Here is a 21214-nt window from a genome sequence, read left to right on the forward strand (position 1 = left end):
ATGTATTATTTGTATTTTATATTATTTTATTTTACATATTTACTCAAAATTCACCAAAACAAATTTTATATATACATTTTATTTGCATTTCATTTTACATACGATATATGTGTGCATTTTATTGTATTATTTGATACAAATAATACTTAATATAAATTATATATAATATAAATATAAGAATATATATATATATATATATATATATATACACACACAGAGACAAAATGCAATTTTATATATTTTTAAAATATATTTAAATATTTTTATGTTTGTATTACTTCAGCAGTTAATAGACACCCTCTTCTCTAGTTATCAGTACTGACCAGTGAAAACAGTATATTTTTCACTGATTATTACTAGCCATAACAGATATTTGTTTCAGTAAGTCCTGAACTATACAGTGCAATGGGGAAAAAAATCATGTCTTTTTAACTGGTAGATGATAAAACGGCTAAAAAATCCCATGGTTTTTCCTCAAGTAGGGACCCGTCCCCTGTCTGTCGACCAGAATATCATAGAGGCTTTTGCAGCCACTCAAAAACCGCATAGCAACAAGAAACAACAACATAAAAGAAATTGGCAGTGTTATACAGCATCCAATGACCCAATACATGATGGTGGCGACATTTTCTTCAGATGACATCTAGTGCACTGTTGCTTTGTGCAGTGCGTCCTTTTTCTGTATGTCAATTTATGCCCAAGGGTTTTTCAATCACCGTGGGGGTTACTTCAGACCGCATTCACACTATAAGGGCACAGGGATGCCAAGGAGAACGTGATTTAGATGTAATCTTGAATTCCCTGGTGCAGTGTCACAGCACAATGAAGATACAGTAGAACTCTTGACTCCTGTTGGAAGAGAGCATTAATGGATTGCTATAGAGTTATGTTTAGCATTCGCTCCACATTGATATATCCATCAGGACAACTCGTCCCAGACTTTCCCACATCACTCAGGTGTGATAAAAAGCCCCCATCCAAGGACCCTGTGGGACACCCATGCAATGCTCGACAGAATAGGTGCATGAGCAGGCTGCCTTCTTCCCCAGGGACAGACAGTCTGCTCCGTTTTATTCATTTCTCTCTTTCTTGGCCCACAGAAGAATGAGAGAGTAGAGGAAGAAAGAGTGAAAGATGAGAGATTGACAGAAAAAAAAATAAAATAGATGGTAGGTGAGGATAGGAATAAAAATGAGAGGAGGGTAATGAATAGAGATGGAGAAAGAAAACAAGAGATCAGAGTGAAGGAGCGTCTGGAGAGGTTCAGGGTTGTGGCTTTAGATTTCAGACTTCAGTCGAGTGGACTTTTGTTGATGTGCTCAGTGACATTTCATCAACCTTTTAACTTTCCTGCTGTGGAGGGAAAATACACCAGGGGCAGGTGAACACTCTTATCCACACTGTAATTTTTAGCCTGTTTTGGTCCACACACTGTACCGCATAGTTTCCAACATGAAATGCACTGAAAGATCTAGGAAACTTATTTCCTAGAAACAATTTTCCTATCTTAAAGACAGTTTTTTTTTTTGTTTTTTTTTAAAGGAAGGAATCGTTCTCAAACTGATTATGTTTATGTGTGGTAGCAATATTTAATTATTTTGAGATTATCAATATCTACCTTTTAACTTTTTAAATATAATTTTTAGTTTTTATTTTAGTTATTTGCTATCAGTTATTTATATATATATATATATATATAATATATTACAAATACTAAATATAATATAATATAAATACTAAATAACTAAATATTGATGAATAACTATAACTGAATAACTTTTAGTATTTAAATAATAATATTTAATAATTTTTTTTTACAAAACTGTCTTATTAAAAACTAATGCATACATTTGAATAAAAAATGTTAAAACTAATAAACTAATAAAAATGTTTGAAACTAATACATTTTACATGTAAGTATAATTAGAATTAGTTATAATAATATGTAATATTATTTAAGATTTAATTTTTAAATTAAAAATTACACGCAGGTGAGTGGGCCTGTACAAACCACACTCTCCTCCTCTATGCGCACTAGTCACTTTCCACATACACTGCTGTGTGTATACAGATCCCACAAAAAGACTCAGTAATATACGTATGTTTACATGCTCATGCACTACAAATCATCCTGCACTGTTCCCCAGCCAGCTGCTGACTCACTATGTTTCTCTTTGCACATGTACAGTATTTATCTGAAGCACTCGTATAGTTTGTATAGTTTGTATTTTTTAGTTTATGTATAGGTAAAAAAAATGTATATTTATAGTCAAAATCTATCAGTAGGATAGTTGTGTATAGGTTTATATTGTTTTACTTCATTGCTGTATGCCTGTATTTATGTAGCACCGTGGTCCTTTGAGGCACGACATTTGGTTCCACTGTATGCCCCCGCATGTAGCGGAATGACAATAAAGCTCAACTTGACTTGACTTGACTTAAATGTTATATAATAATACAAATATATTAAACTATTATGAATATTATGATTTTGGTGTATGTATGTATGGTCTTTTAATAACTTATTGGAAAATAATATCTTAATATAATATAGGTAAAATTTTATACATATAAATAGTTAATTGTTAATATTCTAATAAATAATGATAATCATATTTAATAAAAATATATTAGATATAATAAATATTATATCATATAAATATAATATAAAACTACTATAAATATTGTGATTGTACAATATAATAACTATAAAGGTATATTCACAAATATACTCATTCATGGGGTCTTTTTCTTTCTGGTCTGGTTTGTTCTTGTAATGTGGGATGTCTGCTGAGATGTTTGACGTGATCTTTTTATTGTATTTCTTCTTAGTTTAGAGTACCATGACAGGCAGATTATTTCCATAAATTAGTGGAATTTGTCTTAGCAAAATGTTTATGAAGACTTTAACGTTTTTCAGGAGACCCTTGATAGGGCAACTCCCTTCCTCTACTCAATAAAAAGTAAAAATCTACAGTGCAACAAAAAAGGTCTTCATTTTCCAGCCAGATGTGGCTTCACTTTCAAACTCCAGACAGGAATGAGAACCACGTCCTTTTCCTCCAAACATTTCTTCGAAGGGAGGGGAGTGGAGAAGCACATTATTCAGGCAGAAGAGAAACAGAGAAGGGTTTGCGGTTTGTTTTGGCGGAGCTCGGATTCCTGGCAGGCTTTCTTGCGGTGGGTAGGTGTCCGGGGAGGAAGAGTATGGATTGTGCAAAGCTAGCTGTTAGACGCAGGTCACAGGAAGCACAATTAGATGAAGATAGAGGGTTCAAGATGAAGCTTGACGGCTTTATTTCCTTGAACAGGCTTTGGAAAGGCATATTTCTAGGGTCAAATGCCTGCTCCTTTTATTTACAGTACGTCCAAGTGTGTGCACTGACAACTCAAATATGTTTTTTCTCTAAATTGGAAATTACGATTTGTCCCACAAACTGCATGCTTTTTCACACAGAGGAGTGTGTGCAATAAGTTTGACACAAAAACAAGTGTAGGCGGACAAAAGCTGTGAAGTCATTGTTGTTGTTTTTTAAACTTGAAAGCCATAAACCGAGCCCATTTCACACAACTGTGTATGCTTCTCATATTGTCATGTTATTTAGCTGTTGGCATTATTAGCATGTTGATCCACAACAACCCTGCAAGACTGTAAACTCGGTTAAACTGCAGTGCAATAATTCTGGATATGCTGATCGGAAATGCTTGAAGCAAAATATTCAACATACAAAGACTTTCATGGTCATATTCATCCTGACTCACTGCAGTTTAGTCAACTTCCTCATATTCCTCGAACTTTGCCCTGTAAAGAATAGTTTTGAAACTTATACATGTAAAACTAGTGGTTGGCGCACTTTTGCAGCTATTTTTATGATATTTTTGCATTCAGATTCATCTGTTTATCTGTTTTCTTGGTAATGAGCAGCTTGAATCTCCAACTTTCTTTTTTTGACTGAAAACTTGTCAGGATGCAATAGGTCTTTTATATTCCACCGCTCTAATTAGATGCAGTTTAGCATTGGTAATTAGTAGCAACTGTAATCCCACCAGAGAGCTTATGACTACTTCTAAAGTATCCTAAAGCTGCGCGCAAACAGATGTGTCCATTCAAATCGGAAATCGCAAAGGTGATTAGAAGAAACAGACATGCTAACAGACAAAGGTTTGAATACATTGGACTGAATTTGTTTCTTATGATCTTAAAAACCTTTGATTTGAAGGCTTAGTGCTTAAATGCTAGAATTGAAGTTTGTGTTTTCAAAAATAAATTATGAAAACAAAACTTAATGTATATTTTTGGATAAATATTTCTCTCTCCTGTCTCTGCAGGCCGTTTCTGGTGTTGCCTCCGTTGATGGAGTGGATCCGGGTGGCTGTGGCGCACACAGAGCACCGCCGAAGCTTCTCTGTGGACAGCGACGATGTTCGACAGGCGGCCCGACTGCTGTTACCTGGGGTGGACTGTGAGCCGCGGCAGCTGAAGTATGTTTGGGATGCAACCTCACTTCCATATATGCACAAACACACAGGCGGCATGCACACTATGCTCGTAGAATGCCTTAATTAACAGTTAGTCATTCGCTGAAGGACAGTACACACACACACACTATGTACTCATACTGCATCCCTTATGAATTAAGTGTCTTTAACTTCCTGTGTGGTATTCGTTTCCTAGTGACAGGCTCTGAAGTGCTATGCAAATGGCTTTTTACATGGTCATAGTTATTTTCTGGAGCATGCTGTTACCTTCGCAGATGCGGGATGTCTTGGCAAACAAACAACATTTCATGTCAGGAAAATGTTTATTTTTCTATGGCAACAATCTTTCGAAGTGAAAGCTGGCTATACTAATTTTAGTTTATTTTCTATTTTTATTTTTGAGCCTTTAGTTTTTAGTTTTTGTTAAGGAAATAATATTGTATTGAAAAAAGTTAAAGACCAAAAATAATATATTATTGTGTAAATAAATGATTTTGTAATGTTTATTTATAATATTTTTATACATTTGGTTTATACATATATATACATATGTGTGTAATATAAATAATATATATTGTATTTTTACTTTTTATTATATATACAATATTATATATAAAATATATAACAAAGATTTCAAGTATTATTAATATACATTTCATGTGTATATAATTCATATGTAACCAATAATATAAATAATTTTTATATTTATAATTTAAAATATTACAAATAGTACAGTATTTATATGATGTAATGTTCTATGTGAATGTAATGTACTGTCAATTACAAATTTATATAAATGACATATGTATATAATTTATTTTATATTTATATTTATTAAATATAAATTATATGTAGGTGTACATACACCCTCACACACATATGTGCAAAAGCCTCTAAGTACCGTCTGAAGTTTTCATCTAAAATGAGCATTTTTATCAGGCTCCTATGTTTATGTTCAGTAATTTTACTCTAATGGCAATGTGTAGGTCCTTTTTCTTTGCAATTATAGTGAAATAACTGAACATAAATATAGGAGCCTGATAAAAATGCTCATTTTAGAAGAAAATTTGAACTCTGGAAACTCTTAGAAATATATAAAATATATATAAAAACATACCTAATTACCAGCATTACGCTGTATCTAATTAGTGTGGCAGAATATGACAGATCTGTTGTTATAAAATAAAAAAAATAATAGTAATAATTAAATTACCAACTAAATGAAAAACAAATAAAAAGTAGTATTTCTTGTTTGGATATGTGTAACTGGGGTCTGGACTGTCCTTTTATTCAACAGAGCAGACGACTGCTTCTGTGCCACACGGAAACTGGACGCTGCATCCACAGAAGCGAAATTCCTGCAGGACCTGGGGTTCCGGATGCTCAACTGCGGACGAACTGACCTGGTCAAGCAAGCAGTCAACCTGCTCGGGCCAGATGGCATTAACAGTATGAGTGAACAGGTGGGCACTGATATATTTACACACACACATATAATCCCACATTTGTGTGACATTCAGGCCTGACTTTACTAGATTTTTATCTTACCGAGTTGATTAATTTTTTTTTAGATTAAGATTACTGTCTTAAAATTGTTGTCCTTCAAGCTGGCATTTTGATGAAAGATCTTACAGGTTCTTTTCAGTTCTGTTTGTACAGCACCTTTTGTTCATACACTAACACTTTATGATATGGTAGCCATGTTAGTCATTTTAAATTGAATAGAATTAATTACAACACCAACAACATAATAACAGAGTGTAATTATGAGCAGCTCCACAAAATAATTGTCATGAAATAATCACACATGCATTTGTATTAGTCAGCACTTGCACTGTAATTACTCCCTGATGTAAATGCCAATGTAAACTGTGACTTTTCTCACATCTGCCTTCCATTGTTTGCTCCTTCGTCTGTATGGTATCTGCCTCAAACCATTAAATACTTGAACATCAGTGACATTACTGCAGCATGTCATTTGAAGAAGAAAAATGCCCTAGTGGGTTTCTTATAATATTATATGTGTGAAGAAAGATGACCCACAAAGACATTTAGAGGCTAAGAAAATAAATAAAGAGTTGCATGACCTTTAAATAAGGAAAAATGCTTCAAATCTGAGCCGATCTGTGTAGGAAGCATCTAACATGATAGCAGTCGTGACACTTGGTATTATGAATCAAATAGTGTCATCCGTATCCGGCGCTGGGTTCGTGTTATTGTCACAGTCTGCCTTGCATACAGCAGCCAGTTTATGCAAAGAATGACGGCGACATGCCGACGCTGACAAAGTGGATTAAACTAACATGTAAAATTGAAGCGACACACAGGCAAAACCAGACAAACGCAGGGAATGTGATGACAAAGACAATTGTTGGAGTCCAGCTGGGAATCATTGAGAGTAACTCCATCTTACTCTGGAAGAGTTGCTCCGAAATCACGCTGGCAAATATGGTACTCGTTATTTCAAGAGGAGCCTTGAGGGAAAATGCGTCTCAACTGACAAATGAATCTCCTTCTTTGTGGTGAAATATGTTTGCAGAGCTGCACGCTCTTGAGTTAGTCATAGAATAAAGTGTTTATAGTGAGTTTTTAGGCACAACATGAAGCAGGCTGTGAAACCCCTTTCCCTGTGGTAAAATCGCCATAACGTAGAGGATCACGAGCCTTATTACTTTTTTAAACAGTATATAAATATAATGTAGTATCAAAACATAACTCTGAAAAGGTATTAATGTTGTCCAAAGATGTTAAACGCTCTAAGCTAATTGCTGACTTTGTGCTTTCATGCACTGATGCTTATGTTTGTGTTTCACTAAAGCAGCTGCAGATTTGATGGCCTAGAGTGTGAATTGTTTTCTGTTTAAAGTGCATTAATTGAGCATCATCCATAAAGATTAGTGTTCCACTCAGTTCATTTAAATAGACACTTTAGGGTTTTAAGAAACTGTTATTTTCTGACTTTTTGCTCAATAGCCCTTAACTAGTGCTGCAGTAACAGGACTCATATGTACTGTAGGTGATAAGTGTTTTTGGTTGCTTTTTAGGGCATGACCCCTCTCATGTACGCGTGCGTCCGTGGGGACGAGGCCATGGTGCAAATGCTGCTGGACGCTGGAGCAGATATCAACAGTGAGGTCAGTATTTATTGGTGGACATTTTTGCCTTGTAGCGTGTTGTTGCTCTGTCTCTATGAATCTAACTAAGCTGTCTCTAAAAAAACTAACTAACTAATCTCTCTACCATCTTCCCGATGCTGTTTGCATGAGCTTGTGTAGAATTAAATAGTGGTCGTATCATGTGTATGCAGGTGTGTCTACTTAGGTTCTCATGGATCTCATGAATATTTCATGAGATTACAAGCAAATGCAATATGCTATTGATTTCCAATGCAATGAATGTATTCGTACAAATGTCCTATTTTTAATACTATTTATATAAAAATGTGGGAAAATGCAATGATTGCCTAAAGTAGATACACTGATTGTGAAGCACTGTGGTTGAAAACATGAAACATGATAATAAAAGTGGATTAAAACTGGTTCAGCTGGCTAAAACAGCATTTACTCAGTCATGCTAGTGTGAAAATCATTCATTTATATTTAAAGTAACATGTTTCATGTATTTGCCTCAGGGGTGAATCTCCCAAAACCAATCAAGAATGTGTCCAAGTCTTATTTTACCGTACAAAATTATATATTGCGTAAAGATAATGAAGCCTGTTTTATCTCATTACTTTTTTTTTGCATCGTGACATTATTTTCATGACAATTAAGCATGTTTTCTGATTACTATAACATGCCTGGATGAGAATTCTCACTATTCTTAATGATGATTCTAATTACTGTAATTTAGTTTATTTTGAACTCTATTACGGTAATTAAGAAAATGATTAAAATCAGCATATATTAAAGGCAACATAAAAAATACCACCACAATGAATAAATACTGTGTACTTTCCCTAGTGAAAAATAACAATAAAAAATCTATTTGAAATACATTTATTTTGTGCTAAGTATACTACAAATACATTTACATATTTATGTATTTAGTCTGCTAAATTGGAACAGTTAATTTTGTACTTAGTAATGCTGAATTCCAACTAAAGATAAACTGAAGTATATTGATTGTGCTAAAGGAACTATTGCAAGTAAACTTTAGGTACACTTTAAATATCTTGCATTTAAAGACCAATATTATTCAAAGATCATACAATCCTCATCAATAGTGATATGAAAACACATATTAAGGCTTAATATTAAGAAAAAAGTAGTACTCCAAATAAAGTTGACTTACAATTTTTATATAAGCAAGTTTCGAGCGATATGTCAGTAAATATGTTAATAGATGTAAACTATACTTAGTATGAAATAATTAAATGTATAACTTTTTTACAAGGGCTAATAATTCCATATTAATATTTCACATTACACTAATGACAATTTCGGAGAAAAATGCAATACAATAATTTTATAGTAGTCTTATATCTACTCATGCAAAATGTAATAAAAAATAATTTATATATTATTTACAAAATGTATATAAAAAACCTTATGTTCTTGACTGTTTTTTGTGAAATTCACTCCTGTATATGTCATGTGATTTTGTGCTCTTTTACCTTTTGTCGTCTTTCTCGTTTTTATATGGAGTTGTTGACTTGGGCAAAGCACCAAATGCATATGCAGTGGTATTACCTTGTTTTACAAATTGCTTTAAGCTCAAGAAAAGTATTAGTAAGTGGGCAGATGTGCAGTTATTTGCCTAACGTTTCGTTGTGCAAACAATTGTTTAACCTGAATCAATGGGTTCCAAAAGGTCATGTTTGCTTAGACATGAACAGATGCCTGCATAATTTACCACTGATTACAGAAGAGCTGAGTTTTGCATGCAGTGCAGCTGTAAGCGTTAAAGCCAGGCAAGCCTTCTTTTTTGGTGCTTTGTACATGAGTCACTTCTCACTTACACCTCTAGCGTTTGAACTCGCTGCCAATTATTCTTCCTGCAGTCTTCGCGTTATCGCTATGAAAACCGTGAACTAGATCCTAAACCATGGTCAAGATTTTGAGTAAAGCGAGGAGGGCGTGTAGGAGTTGTCCAAAGAAGAGCGAACGCCAGTAAACTCTAGATTAACGTGGGCTGGATGGAAAGAAGGGGTTTGGAGAACAAAACGAGCACTGGCTCTTTCTTCTTCTCTTCGCTTGAATTAACACAACAGCCAGACGGCGGAAGAACTTTCCAACTTTCCGCTCACTCATTCACTCATTCCTTCCCCTTTTTTTCTTGCTCGTACTCCTGCAATTCCGCAATTGGAGCTCAGTGTGCTGGTATATGATGGCTGAATTTTTCTCTCCCTGAACTTCACCTATATGATTCCCAGGTGCCCAGCTCACTACACAAGCACCCCTCAGTTTATCCTGACACCAGGCAGGGGACTCCACTCACATTCGCCGTGTTACACGGACACGTCCCTGTCGTGCAGGTAGTGGCGCTGTCAATGATTTGATGCCTTCCACCTTTGCACTTTCCTCAGTTATTATTATGATGCCACCATCATAATAATAATGGCACAAAGAAACAGTTTGATGTTAGTTTTGGGCTGGATGGTGCTGCCCTGGTTCAGATGAACTTAGATTGGTAGATTGGTATCAGGTATAGGAAGAATGAGTCCAGTTTATTGACTGTGCACTCTATTCTTACCCCAAAAGTGGAATAAAGTCTTACTTTGACTGTAAATACTACAAGTGGCAAATCCAATGACCTACTAAGGCCCACTTATTTAGCTTCTCCAAGAAAATGGAAAGGCAAGGTGATATTTCTTGGGATGCTTAATTTCCCAGAAGCACACATCCACCACAGTAGGAGATTTAAAAAAAAAGGAATAATTTCCCATTTTCTTTTTTGAACCAGACAAACAGATCAAAACCGTGCACTTAAAGCATCAAGAGTGAAATAAATTATTACCAGATTACCATAAAAATGTTTGCTAGTTGGAGGTGGCCTAGGCGATGAAAAGAGCAGGCTAATTTAATGCAATTACAGCATTTATATTTACCGATGTCTTGGTGATACTGAAGTTAAATTCTTTGAAATGTGTTTTATAATGATTGTACTTTTCACATTATTGAGCAGCTTCTGCTGGATGCCCGAGCAAATGTGGAGGGAGCGATTCAAGATGGCGCAGAGAACTACACAGAGACGCCTCTACAGTTGGCATCTGCGGCAGGTACCACAAAATCTCAGTGACCCCAAAATGTGTTCGGACACTGAAACCACAAAGAAAATGTGCGAATTTAATTGATTAAATAGCAAAATGTCAAACCAAGTGGTATCTGCAAACATAGAGCTAAATAATAAGACTAAGAAAATAGTAAGGTATTTTATTGGATGTACTATTTAAAGTCAGTTCCCATCTAGTTTACACTAACACGATTAACTGTAACTGAATTTTTCACACTTCATTAATTTGATTTATTGACATGATTATGGTAGACTAAAATAACAATTTTCACATTTAATTTATTTTATGCTTATTTTTATTAATTTATTGACAAGACTGATTTGCTAAAATCAAAAAAAAAAAACTGTTTTGCCCTGTTTTATACATTTTTACACAGTGTAAACAATTTACTTAAATAACAAAAAGTTCACACTTTATTTATTTTTTATTTAGTTTTATTTTATTTATTTTGATTGATTTATGGACATGATTATGACAGCATTTTTCACACTTTTTTGCTTAAAGTTTTTTAAATTTTTTACAATATATATTTTTTTGACTTTGACTTAAATGTCACTTGGTTGATATTTATGGTTTTATATCTAATGCAGTGACATCAAGCTATGACCTAAGAGTACAAACACTTTATAGGACCACTGTAAATTATCTTTATGATAAGATTTATCTTTATGGGGGGGGAAGGCACTTTTGAGAGTTCAGCACTAGTGACGTTTACATTTACATTATGGAGACTCCATGTGAGTGAAATCTTTGACGACATAATGAGTGAATACGTTTTTTGTGCATTAGATGAACTTGCTTTAGATGATTTTGTATGATACTTCCAGTTTTTAAATGGTTACATTCTGTTCCTTTTGTGCTTCTAATTTCGGTAAAATGGTCCTTGTAGACTGTGAGCTGACAAACCGAAGACATTATACTTTTGTGCCCCAGAGTTGGTTCCAGAACCGTAATAGTATTATTCAGAGACTGATGGGGCTGCATCGCTCTCAAGAGCCCTTTGCAAACTTGCTAATGAGCCTTAGCGACAGCAGCTTTTTTTCTTTTTTTTTTTTACATCCACAGTGTGAATGTGACAAGTCCACATGGTGGAATGATGTATAGAAACCAGCGCCAAATGAGATTTCATAATCCTGGCTGTGGCAGTCCTATGAATATGAATTGACCTGAGTGATATTCATTTACATTTGCCGAGTGGATTCCAGCATAATGCCGAAAATTACCTGTCTGCCCCACTTAGCGAACAAACTCTTGAAGACTTGGGTAATTCGGGTTTCAGTCAGCTGGTAATGGACACCTTCTTGGTGATAAAAACAGATGGGGTACACAAAAATTGTATCATCTCCTGCAGAGGAGAATGAAGGAGCACAAGCCAAACGGATTGAGCCGAAATGTCTAGAAACAGGTTTAACCGTATGCCTGTGTTCCCCTGTGACCCAACAGAAATGGCTGCGGATGGGATTGTTTGAGCCTCATCGGATCCAGAACTCATCAGGCCTCATTGATTACGCCCCATTTGCTGTATGCTGGGTCAATTACCCCCACTGTTAAGCGTTCGGGTTTTCCTTCTAATGTAGAAACACTTTCCCCTCATTACTCGATGTGGATGTGCACAGGACAGCCTGCCAATTTACAATAGCAAATCAATCTGGGGACGGGTTGCTAGACGGTCTGACTGATAAATACTTTTTCCTGTGGCTTAACTGGAAAAACAAGCACTCGCAACATCAACATCGTGGGTTTGATTCTCTGGATTCATTTGCTAGTAAAATGTGTACATTAATAAGGTCAAACCATAACAGAAAATTTATGAAGGAATTTTTCTTTTAAATGAATGCTGTATCTGATTTCGATTGAGAAAATTGTAGCTTAAGGAGCCAATTAAGCCAAAATAACAAAATCTACATTATCCATTCCCTTATTACACTAAACAAAAGAAAATAAATAAATTATACAAATCTTTTCTAACCCAATGTGTTGGAAAACTGGCCAAACAAAGGGTTACATGACTGACTAAAATACATGTTTCACACTTTCACAATTTATTTAATTTTTATTAGTTGAATGACATGGTTATGATTGAATAAAATATTTTTTAGACACACTATGATCACGTGATTGACTATAACAGAATTTTTCACACTTCATTCATTAATTTATAATTACTTTATTTTTATTAATTTCTTGACATGATTATGATTGACATGATGAAGATTGTTTTCACACCTAATTTATATAGTTAGTTTTATTAATTTTGTTTTATTTATTTTTGATTTATTGACATGACTATGGTTTGCTAAAATAACTGAATTTCACACTTTTTTAAAAAACAATTTACACTATCAACGTGTTTGACTAAAATAACAGAATTTTTCACACTTTCTTTCTTTCTTTCTTTCTTTTATTTTGTTTTGTTTATTTTTAATTTATTGACAGGAGTCTGATTTGCTGAGATTTTCACACTTTAAATTTTTACTATAAACACGGGATTGACAAATAACACTTTATTTCTTTATTATTTATTAACATGATTTGCTAAAATAACACTTTTTTCCACAGTTTTATTTATTTATTTAACATTTTTGCACTATCAAAATGTAATTGACTATATAAATGAACATTCTTTCCCACTTTATTTATTTATTGATTATTGATTACATGATTATTTTTGACTAATAAATTTTTTCACACCTATTTTTCTTTACACTGCATTTATGTTTTCTTTTCTTTCTTTTTTTTAATTTACTTACATATGCCACTAGTTGTAAACAGCAGTGTGTCTCTACTGATCTTAATAGCACAGTAGGTGTCTAACTACATTGCTTTGAATAAAACCATCTTAAACCCAACTTAATATATATTGTCTTGCATTTTAACAGGCAACTTTGAGCTGGTCAGTCTGCTTTTGGAAAGAGGAGCAGACCCTTTGATTGGCACCACCTACCGTAATGGCATTTCCTCTGGTCCGCTGGGTGAAATGAACTCGTACAGCCTGGCAGCATCACATGGACACAGGTAACGCACACCCAATGACTCCACAGCATATGAAGTGTATAAACTGACAGCACATTCACCACCAGCACAACAGGGAACCGAGCTTTCATTAGCTCATTGACACATTTGTCACCACATATCATTATTTCCATGTCCTTATGCATCATTCTGACTGCGGAAACTCAGTCTATCAGATCTGAACCCCTGATGTGTTATTATTGGCACGCATAAAAGCTGAGCTGGTGTATTTGGCCGCAAAATCGTGTGTAATTTACTACCATAACTCCAATCCCATCACTCTCCATTGCTGGTGAACTGTATGGATGACTGCGTGCTCATTCATTCACTCTCACCTATGGCCAGAGCTGCATAATGGAAGCTCATTGAAATTCACACTGCATATGTCTGAATGAGAATCCAGCGTGTTCGACGGCCAACTCAACCACCTCTGCGGAATTAAGGCAATCCGTTATAAAGGGCGTCAGAATGGGACGCGTAGCGAGGTCTGAGCCAGAACTGGATGTCTTTGGCTTTCAAGTCCTAGAGATGTTTGCAGTGGTGCATGCCGCAATGATTGGTTGTTTATGCATATTAGATCAGTTGCAGAGCTCTGCTACTTTTATGAAGGTATGTGAGTTTACAAAGACATACAATCCTGAGAAAATGCGGCAAAGCGGAGAAGAAAAACACGTTGGAATGCATTGATAAATGGAAGTCATAAACAAAGAAGCGCTCAAGGTATTTCGTAGATGTTTCATAGAACCCTTTGTTCTCATCAATCCACTGATTATAAAAATGGCTTTGTCTGAAACAGTCAGATTATGACTGTTTTTGCTTTTTAAAAACAACAACATTCAGAGTTAAACTCTTCTTAAGGAGGTAATACACAAAAATTGTAATTGTTATTTACTCACTGTCATTCTGAACTTACACAACCGTTCAAAAGTTTGGGAAAACATTTTTTTCTAAGTCTCTAATGCTCACTGAGGCTGCATTCATTTGATCAAAAATATAGTAATAATAATAATATTGTAAATTATTATTGCAATTTAAAGTAACTATTTTCTATTTTAATATATTTTAAAATGTGTTTTATTTGTGTGTTGTAATTTATTCTGAAGCTGAATTTTTAGTCATTAGTTTTTATTGGCACAATCCTTCAGAAATCATTTTAATATGCTAATAATTTTGCTGAAGAAACATTTGTTATTATGTTGAAACATTTTAATAGATTTTTTTAAATATTACAAATATTAATATGCTTAAATGTTTTGTCAAAAATGTAAAAACCTTTTCAGGAGTTTTTGATGAATAGAAAGTTCAAAAGAACAGCATTTATTTGAAATGTAAATCTTTTGTAACATTTTAATTGGTTGTACTGTCACTTATGACAATTTAATGCATCCTTGCTGAATAAAAGTGTTATTTGAAAAAAATAATAATAAAAATAAACATTTCAAACCTTTACACGGTGGTGCATTTGTGAGTGAACTATTCTTTTAATGAGTATGAATACCTGAGTGAGTTTGTTACATGCACTTGCTCCTGCAGGAACGTGTTCCGGAAGCTTCTGTCCCAGGTGGAAAAGGACAAGGGGGACGTGCTGTCTCTGGAGGAGATCCTAGCCGAGGGCTCCGAGACCGTAGAGAGGAGAGCGCCACAGAACGAAGCTACCCTCCGGACAGGCAAGGCCAAACTAAGGGCCCTCCGCGAGGCCATGTACCACAGTGCCGAGCACGGCCATGTGGACATTACCATAGACATCCGCAGCCTGGGTTAGTAAAAACACTGCACGATTACCACAGACATCAACTGCCTGGCTCACTTCTGTCATGCAGCGATTAGTCTCAGCCTCAGATGCCATCTGATGCATATTGCACATACAAATGACAAGCACTAGTTGAAATTTCCAATATTACGGGCTTATGCAACTTCCTGCATAAGCGCACAAAGCCCATTCTTTATCAGTCCATTGTGATTAATACTCATGATGACACATTTCTGAGGCTGAACTAATCACTTGCCAAAGTTTACCAGGTTAGTGGCATCAAATCTTTGAAAGACACTCTTTGAAAGATGTTTGAGGCCCTTAGTAGCCAGCAAGACTTGAGTATCTATCGTTTATTTTGCTTTGTTTTCTTTGAAGAAATCACTATGCACCAGTATCACTACGCCATATTTATCTACTAACACCATTTACACTACCATTCAAAAGTTTGGGGTTAGTAAGATGTTTTTCTTCTGAAAGAAATTAATACTTTTATTCTGCAAAGATGCAGTATATAATGTTACAGTAAAGGCATTTATAATGTTACAAAAGGTTTCTGTTTCAAATAAATGCTGATTTTTGAACTTTTTATTTATCAAAGAATCATAGAAAAAAGAATTTTTGAAAAATATATTTTTTTTTAAATATTTGTGCATTTTCACAAAAATATTAAGCAGCACAACTGTTTTCAAGATTGATATCAATAAGAAATAAGCAGTAAATCAGCATATTAGAATGATTTCTAAAGGATCATGTGACACTGTGTCATTTTTGTCATCACAGGAATAAATGACTTTTTAAAATAGAAAACAGTTGTTTTAAATTGCAGTTGTTTTTCCACAACATTACTGTTACTGAATCTTTTTATACTGTGTTCTTTCAAAAACATGAAAAAAATCATACCAACCCTAGACTTTTAGTGTAGTTGCAATATGCAACACATGTTCTCCTTACAGAAGATTAACAGATTGATGGATGGGACAGGCTCTGTATTTTGTGGACAGATCGATTCTGCAGTGTCACATACATAAACTGATTCTTTGATTCCATATACAGGTGTGCCCTGGACCCTGCACACGTGGCTGGAGTCCCTCCGAACGTGCTTTGTGCAGCAGCGGCGGCCGCTGATCCAAGGCCTGCTGAAGGACTTCAGCTGCATTAAAGAAGACGAGTACACGGAGGAACTCATCACGCACGGACTGCCACTCATGTTTCAGATCCTTCGAGCCAGCAAGGTCCATTCTCAGGGCTTTATTACAGTCTGAGCCAGTTTCAGTCTTTTATTTTACTTCCTGATCATATCAGGAGACATTTAGAGTTTTAGTCACCTCTGCAATTCCTGTTTGTTTCTGTTTTAAATATGAAGCCACTACACCCCACGTGTCTAACATTAGTTTTATTTTAGTATTATTTATATACAGTTATAGTATTTAATAATGTTTAGAATTAGCTTTTATTTTTATATTTTCAGTTTTCATTTTAGTTATGTTCTTGTGTGATGTTTTATTATCTTTTAAATATTTCTGTTTAGCTTTATTTTATTTCAGATCTAGTTTTAGTACTTTTGGTACTTAATTTCATGTAGCAAAGGCAACTTTTCTAATTGTAGTTTACGTTTTTCCAACTAATATTTTATTTTATTTTATTTTATTTTATAAAAAAACACAGTCTCACCCAAACATGTTTCTATTTAGCTTTATTTTATTTCAGTTTTAGTTTTAGTAATATTGGTACTTAATTTAATGTAGCAAAGACAACTTTTCTAATTGTAGTTTAAGTTTTCAACTAATATTTATTTATTTATTTATTTTTATTTTTTGTTTTGTTTTGTAAAAAAAAAAAAAAAAGACAGTCTCACCCAAACATGTTTCTATTAAGCTTTATTTTATTTCAGTTTTAATTTTAGTAATTTTGGTACTTAATTTAATGTAGCAAAGGCAAGTTTTTCAACTTATTTTATTTTATTTTAAACAGATCCCACTCAAACATGTTTCATAGTGCCACAGAATTACACACTAGGCAAAATCTATGTATTAAATTGCATTACATTTGTTCATAATTTACATTAAAGAAATATATTATAATACTTTCTTCTACCCCAGCTAATGTTTTCAAATATTTTAAGTTAAAATAACTATTTTAAGTAATTTTTTAATGTAAATTGTACACGAATGTCATTTAAAACATTCAATTTGTATCTTATTTACTGATTGAGGCTTTTGGCTTAGCAGCGTGTGTTTTATTCTGTCTGATATTACGGCATAGTTTCATTGTCATATTACCATTTTAAATTATTTCGCGGCACTTCAGAATTTAATGTCCCTCGTAAGTCTCTGCATTATTGTTATCACTGCGTGTCAGTCCCTGACTCTGAGCAAACAAGCAATCAACGTCAGCCACACCAGTTCCAGCTTTCTCAGTAATTAGCATGATAAATCCTCTAATTACAGAGCTCATAATAAGTGCCGTGTTAGTACTACCGTAGGCCTGGATGCGTTTTACTTTTAGAAAACAGAAATCAAGGTCTAACTACAGCGTGTGTGTTTGTGTGCTCTACAGAACGAAGTGATCAGCCAGCAGCTGTCAGTCATCTTTACCCAATGCTACGGGCCTTTCCCAATCCCCAAACTCACCGAGATCAAAAAGAAGCAAACGTCTCGTTTGGGTGAGTATTGCAGTTGCAGCCCCCCTGTTCAGTTCATCTTCAAAAGCAACTCCAGCTCTGCCCTGCCTCTACTTACAATATCAATAATTGAATAATATCAAACAAGCAAGAGCCGCAATTCAGTACATCAGCAAAACTGCTTGTGCACAACAGTTTTATAAGCAAGTTAAATAGCATAACTTACTTTTTAGACACAATATGGCCAGTAATTTGGTCTATTCTTGCGCCGATAATGAAAAATAGAGACGACCAGAGCTATCTATTCAATTCAGTTCAACATAAAAGGCCAAATTAGCTCGTGCTGCACAAGGATTCAATTTATCTGAATGAATTGATGAAGTTCACTTGTTAAATCCATTCAAACTACAGTTTTAGAGCACACAAGGACACTTTTCAGACAGTTTCTCTCAGGAGACACGAAAATACAATTAAAGAATATTTAATTTTGTTCAAATTGAAGTTTTGGAGGAACACTAGTGCCATCTATATTTTGGTTAAGCTATTGCAATTATAAAACAGACATATTTCATGCTCTTTCTTGTAATGTGTTGATGACAGCCTGTCAAACGCAAGACATGGTGTTACTGAATAATGAAGAAGCTTGTGTAATCTCTGTTGTGTAATACTGCATCTCCGACATGGGGACTTCATCTTTTGATTTGTTGCTTCCTACAGATCCACACTTTCTCAATAATAAAGAGATGTCTGACGTGACGTTTCTGGTGGACGGAAAGCCCTTTTATGCCCATAAAGTGCTGCTCTTCACTGCCTCACCAAGGTATGTCTTCATATTGTGGAGTTGATTACACAGCAGGGGTGCCAGAACATGGGAGTCACTTTTAGCACAGATTTCAAATTAGTTGGCCCACATTAGAGGCACTTTTTTATTTTAAACTATAGTTCACAGTAGTTTTAGCTCCTGATATTATTTCAAACAGCAGCATTTGTGCTCATGAATTGAATGGAACAAAATTCTCACAAATCACAAGGAAGTGAACTTTATTTTTATGTAAAGAAATATTGACAGATTATATAAAAAATTATATGACCGATATAAAAATCAGTTTTATATGCATATGTATGTGACGTGTGTGTGTGTGTGTGTGTGTGTGTGTGTGTGTGTTTGTGTGTGTGTATAGCCAGATTAAATTTACATTTATTATTATTTACATTATCTATTATGATATCTGACAATTTTGCCATCTCAAGATTATTATTAGAAATTATAAATTTAATTTAAATCAACACATATCTATCTATCTATCTATCTAGATGTAAAATTGCCATCTCAAAATAATTTCAGTTAATATTTAAATTATATATAAAGAGAAAGAGAGGAAAGCATATATATATATATATATATATATATATATAATTTAAATTATATCTATCTATCTGAATATCTAACTTTAGAAATTATTAATTTTATTTAAATCATACTATCTATCTATCTATCTGTCTATCTATCTATCTAGATGTAAAATTGCCATCTCAAAATAATTTCAGTTAATATTTAAATTATATATAAAGAGAGAGAGAGAGGGAAAGAATATTTATATATTTATTATATATATAATTTAAATTATATCTATCTATATCTATCTATCTATCTATCTATCTGAATATATATCTTTAGAAATTATTAATTTAATTGAAATCATACTATCATCTATCTATCTATCTATCTATTGTAAATAGGCTCTACTCTATCTCAAGATAACATTTAAATAATAAAATTTCATTTAAAAATGTCTGAGCAGACATAAGACCTTTTCAAATCTGCAAGGTCTACAAGAAAATGAATTCACGCAAAGTAACTGGATGGCCTAGGAGGGTAATGTCAGAATGAGCTCATTCATATTCATGAGTTCATTATCACGCAGTAACATCACAGCCTGCTCATCGACCGCTCTAGAACTCATGCACCACTGCATGGTTTTCAGAATAACTACATATCTTACATATTATATCTTTACTGAGCTCTATGAATACTTGATTTAGTAATAATACAGCTTCTAATGTTTGTTTTTACGTCTTTCTGACCTCCAGGTTTAAGTCTCTGCTCTCTAACAGACCAGCGGCTGAGAACACGTGCATCGAGATCAGTCATGTCAAGTACAACATTTTTCAGGTTGGAATCTACTGACTCATAAATCCCACTCAAACTCGTGTCGGTATTACAGTCAAACGACGCTAGCCTAATTCCTACCTCTGTCAGCACAATTCAGCTTAATGACAAAATGTGCCTGTGCATTTGTGACTAGTGCTTAGCTCATCTGTCTGGAAATGTTTCTCAGAAGTTTGAGAAGGTTTTGTTGTGTTTCAGCTGGTAATGCAGTACCTCTACTGTGGCGGCACTGAGTCACTGCACATCAGGAACACTGAAGTGATGGAGGTATTAAATATTCCCTTCTCTTTCCTCTTTTATGATCATAATTCCTCCTACCCTAAACCATTTTTCCCCACCCACAGACTAATGATGACTTAATGACTGATGACTTGAGAGGATGTTGAATGTGATGAATGAATGAGTTACGGTCTGATAACATGGGGAAGATTTCTCATGGAAAACACTTCAGAAAAATATACGAATATATCATCGCTCATTTGTCTCCATCTTTACCAGATGGAGGCTCTCTAGCACGTATAACTGCAGCAGAAATTGTGATAAATGCTTATGTATTTTAAATTGAATTAAGTGATTGCTCTTGCTTGTGATAAACCTGAAAGCTTGATGAGTTTGGCTCATTGTTGGTCCCTCTGCTTCAAAGCTCCTGTCTGCAGCCAAGTTCTTCCAACTTGAAGCTCTCCAAAGACACTGTGAAATCATCTGCTCCAAGAACATCACAACTGACACCTGTGTGGACATTTACAAACATGCCAAGGTACTCTGAACCATTCATTTACGACTATTATCTATTAGAATTTTCACACTTCCTATTCAATCATTTATTTATTTATTTATTTTGTGCAGTATACTCTCATTTCTTTCTTTCTCTTTCTTTCTTTTATTATATAATAATTATTATTATTTGTATATTAATATCATTATTATTTATATCTATATTTATCT

The 21214-nt window shown here is 34.3% G+C and overlaps 1 protein-coding gene across 4 annotated transcripts in view; it reads left to right on the forward strand.

Annotated features, from left to right (window-relative positions):
• The window catches only part of btbd11a (BTB (POZ) domain containing 11a), a 140367-nt gene that overhangs the window by 114362 nt on the left and 4791 nt on the right, over positions 1-21214 (forward strand). For 3 of the 4 annotated variants that reach the window (XM_058774239.1, XM_058774242.1, XM_058774241.1), the window contains exons 4-16: positions 4330-4482; positions 5777-5942; positions 7524-7613; positions 9854-9955; positions 10606-10699; positions 13594-13729; positions 15260-15483; positions 16533-16711; positions 18036-18141; positions 18817-18919; positions 20191-20272; positions 20468-20536; positions 20913-21026. In XM_058774239.1, coding sequence (XP_058630222.1) covers positions 4330-4482; positions 5777-5942; positions 7524-7613; positions 9854-9955; positions 10606-10699; positions 13594-13729; positions 15260-15483; positions 16533-16711; positions 18036-18141; positions 18817-18919; positions 20191-20272; positions 20468-20536; positions 20913-21026 — 1618 coding nt within the window. The remainder of the gene's footprint in view (positions 1-4329; positions 4483-5776; positions 5943-7523; positions 7614-9853; positions 9956-10605; positions 10700-13593; positions 13730-15259; positions 15484-16532; positions 16712-18035; positions 18142-18816; positions 18920-20190; positions 20273-20467; positions 20537-20912; positions 21027-21214) is intronic. The other variant, XM_058774240.1, reaches the window with a different exon arrangement.

The sequence above is a fragment of the Onychostoma macrolepis genome, chromosome 04 (assembly GCF_012432095.1).
Source record: "Onychostoma macrolepis isolate SWU-2019 chromosome 04, ASM1243209v1, whole genome shotgun sequence".
Classification (NCBI taxonomy): Eukaryota; Metazoa; Chordata; class Actinopteri; order Cypriniformes; family Cyprinidae; genus Onychostoma; species Onychostoma macrolepis.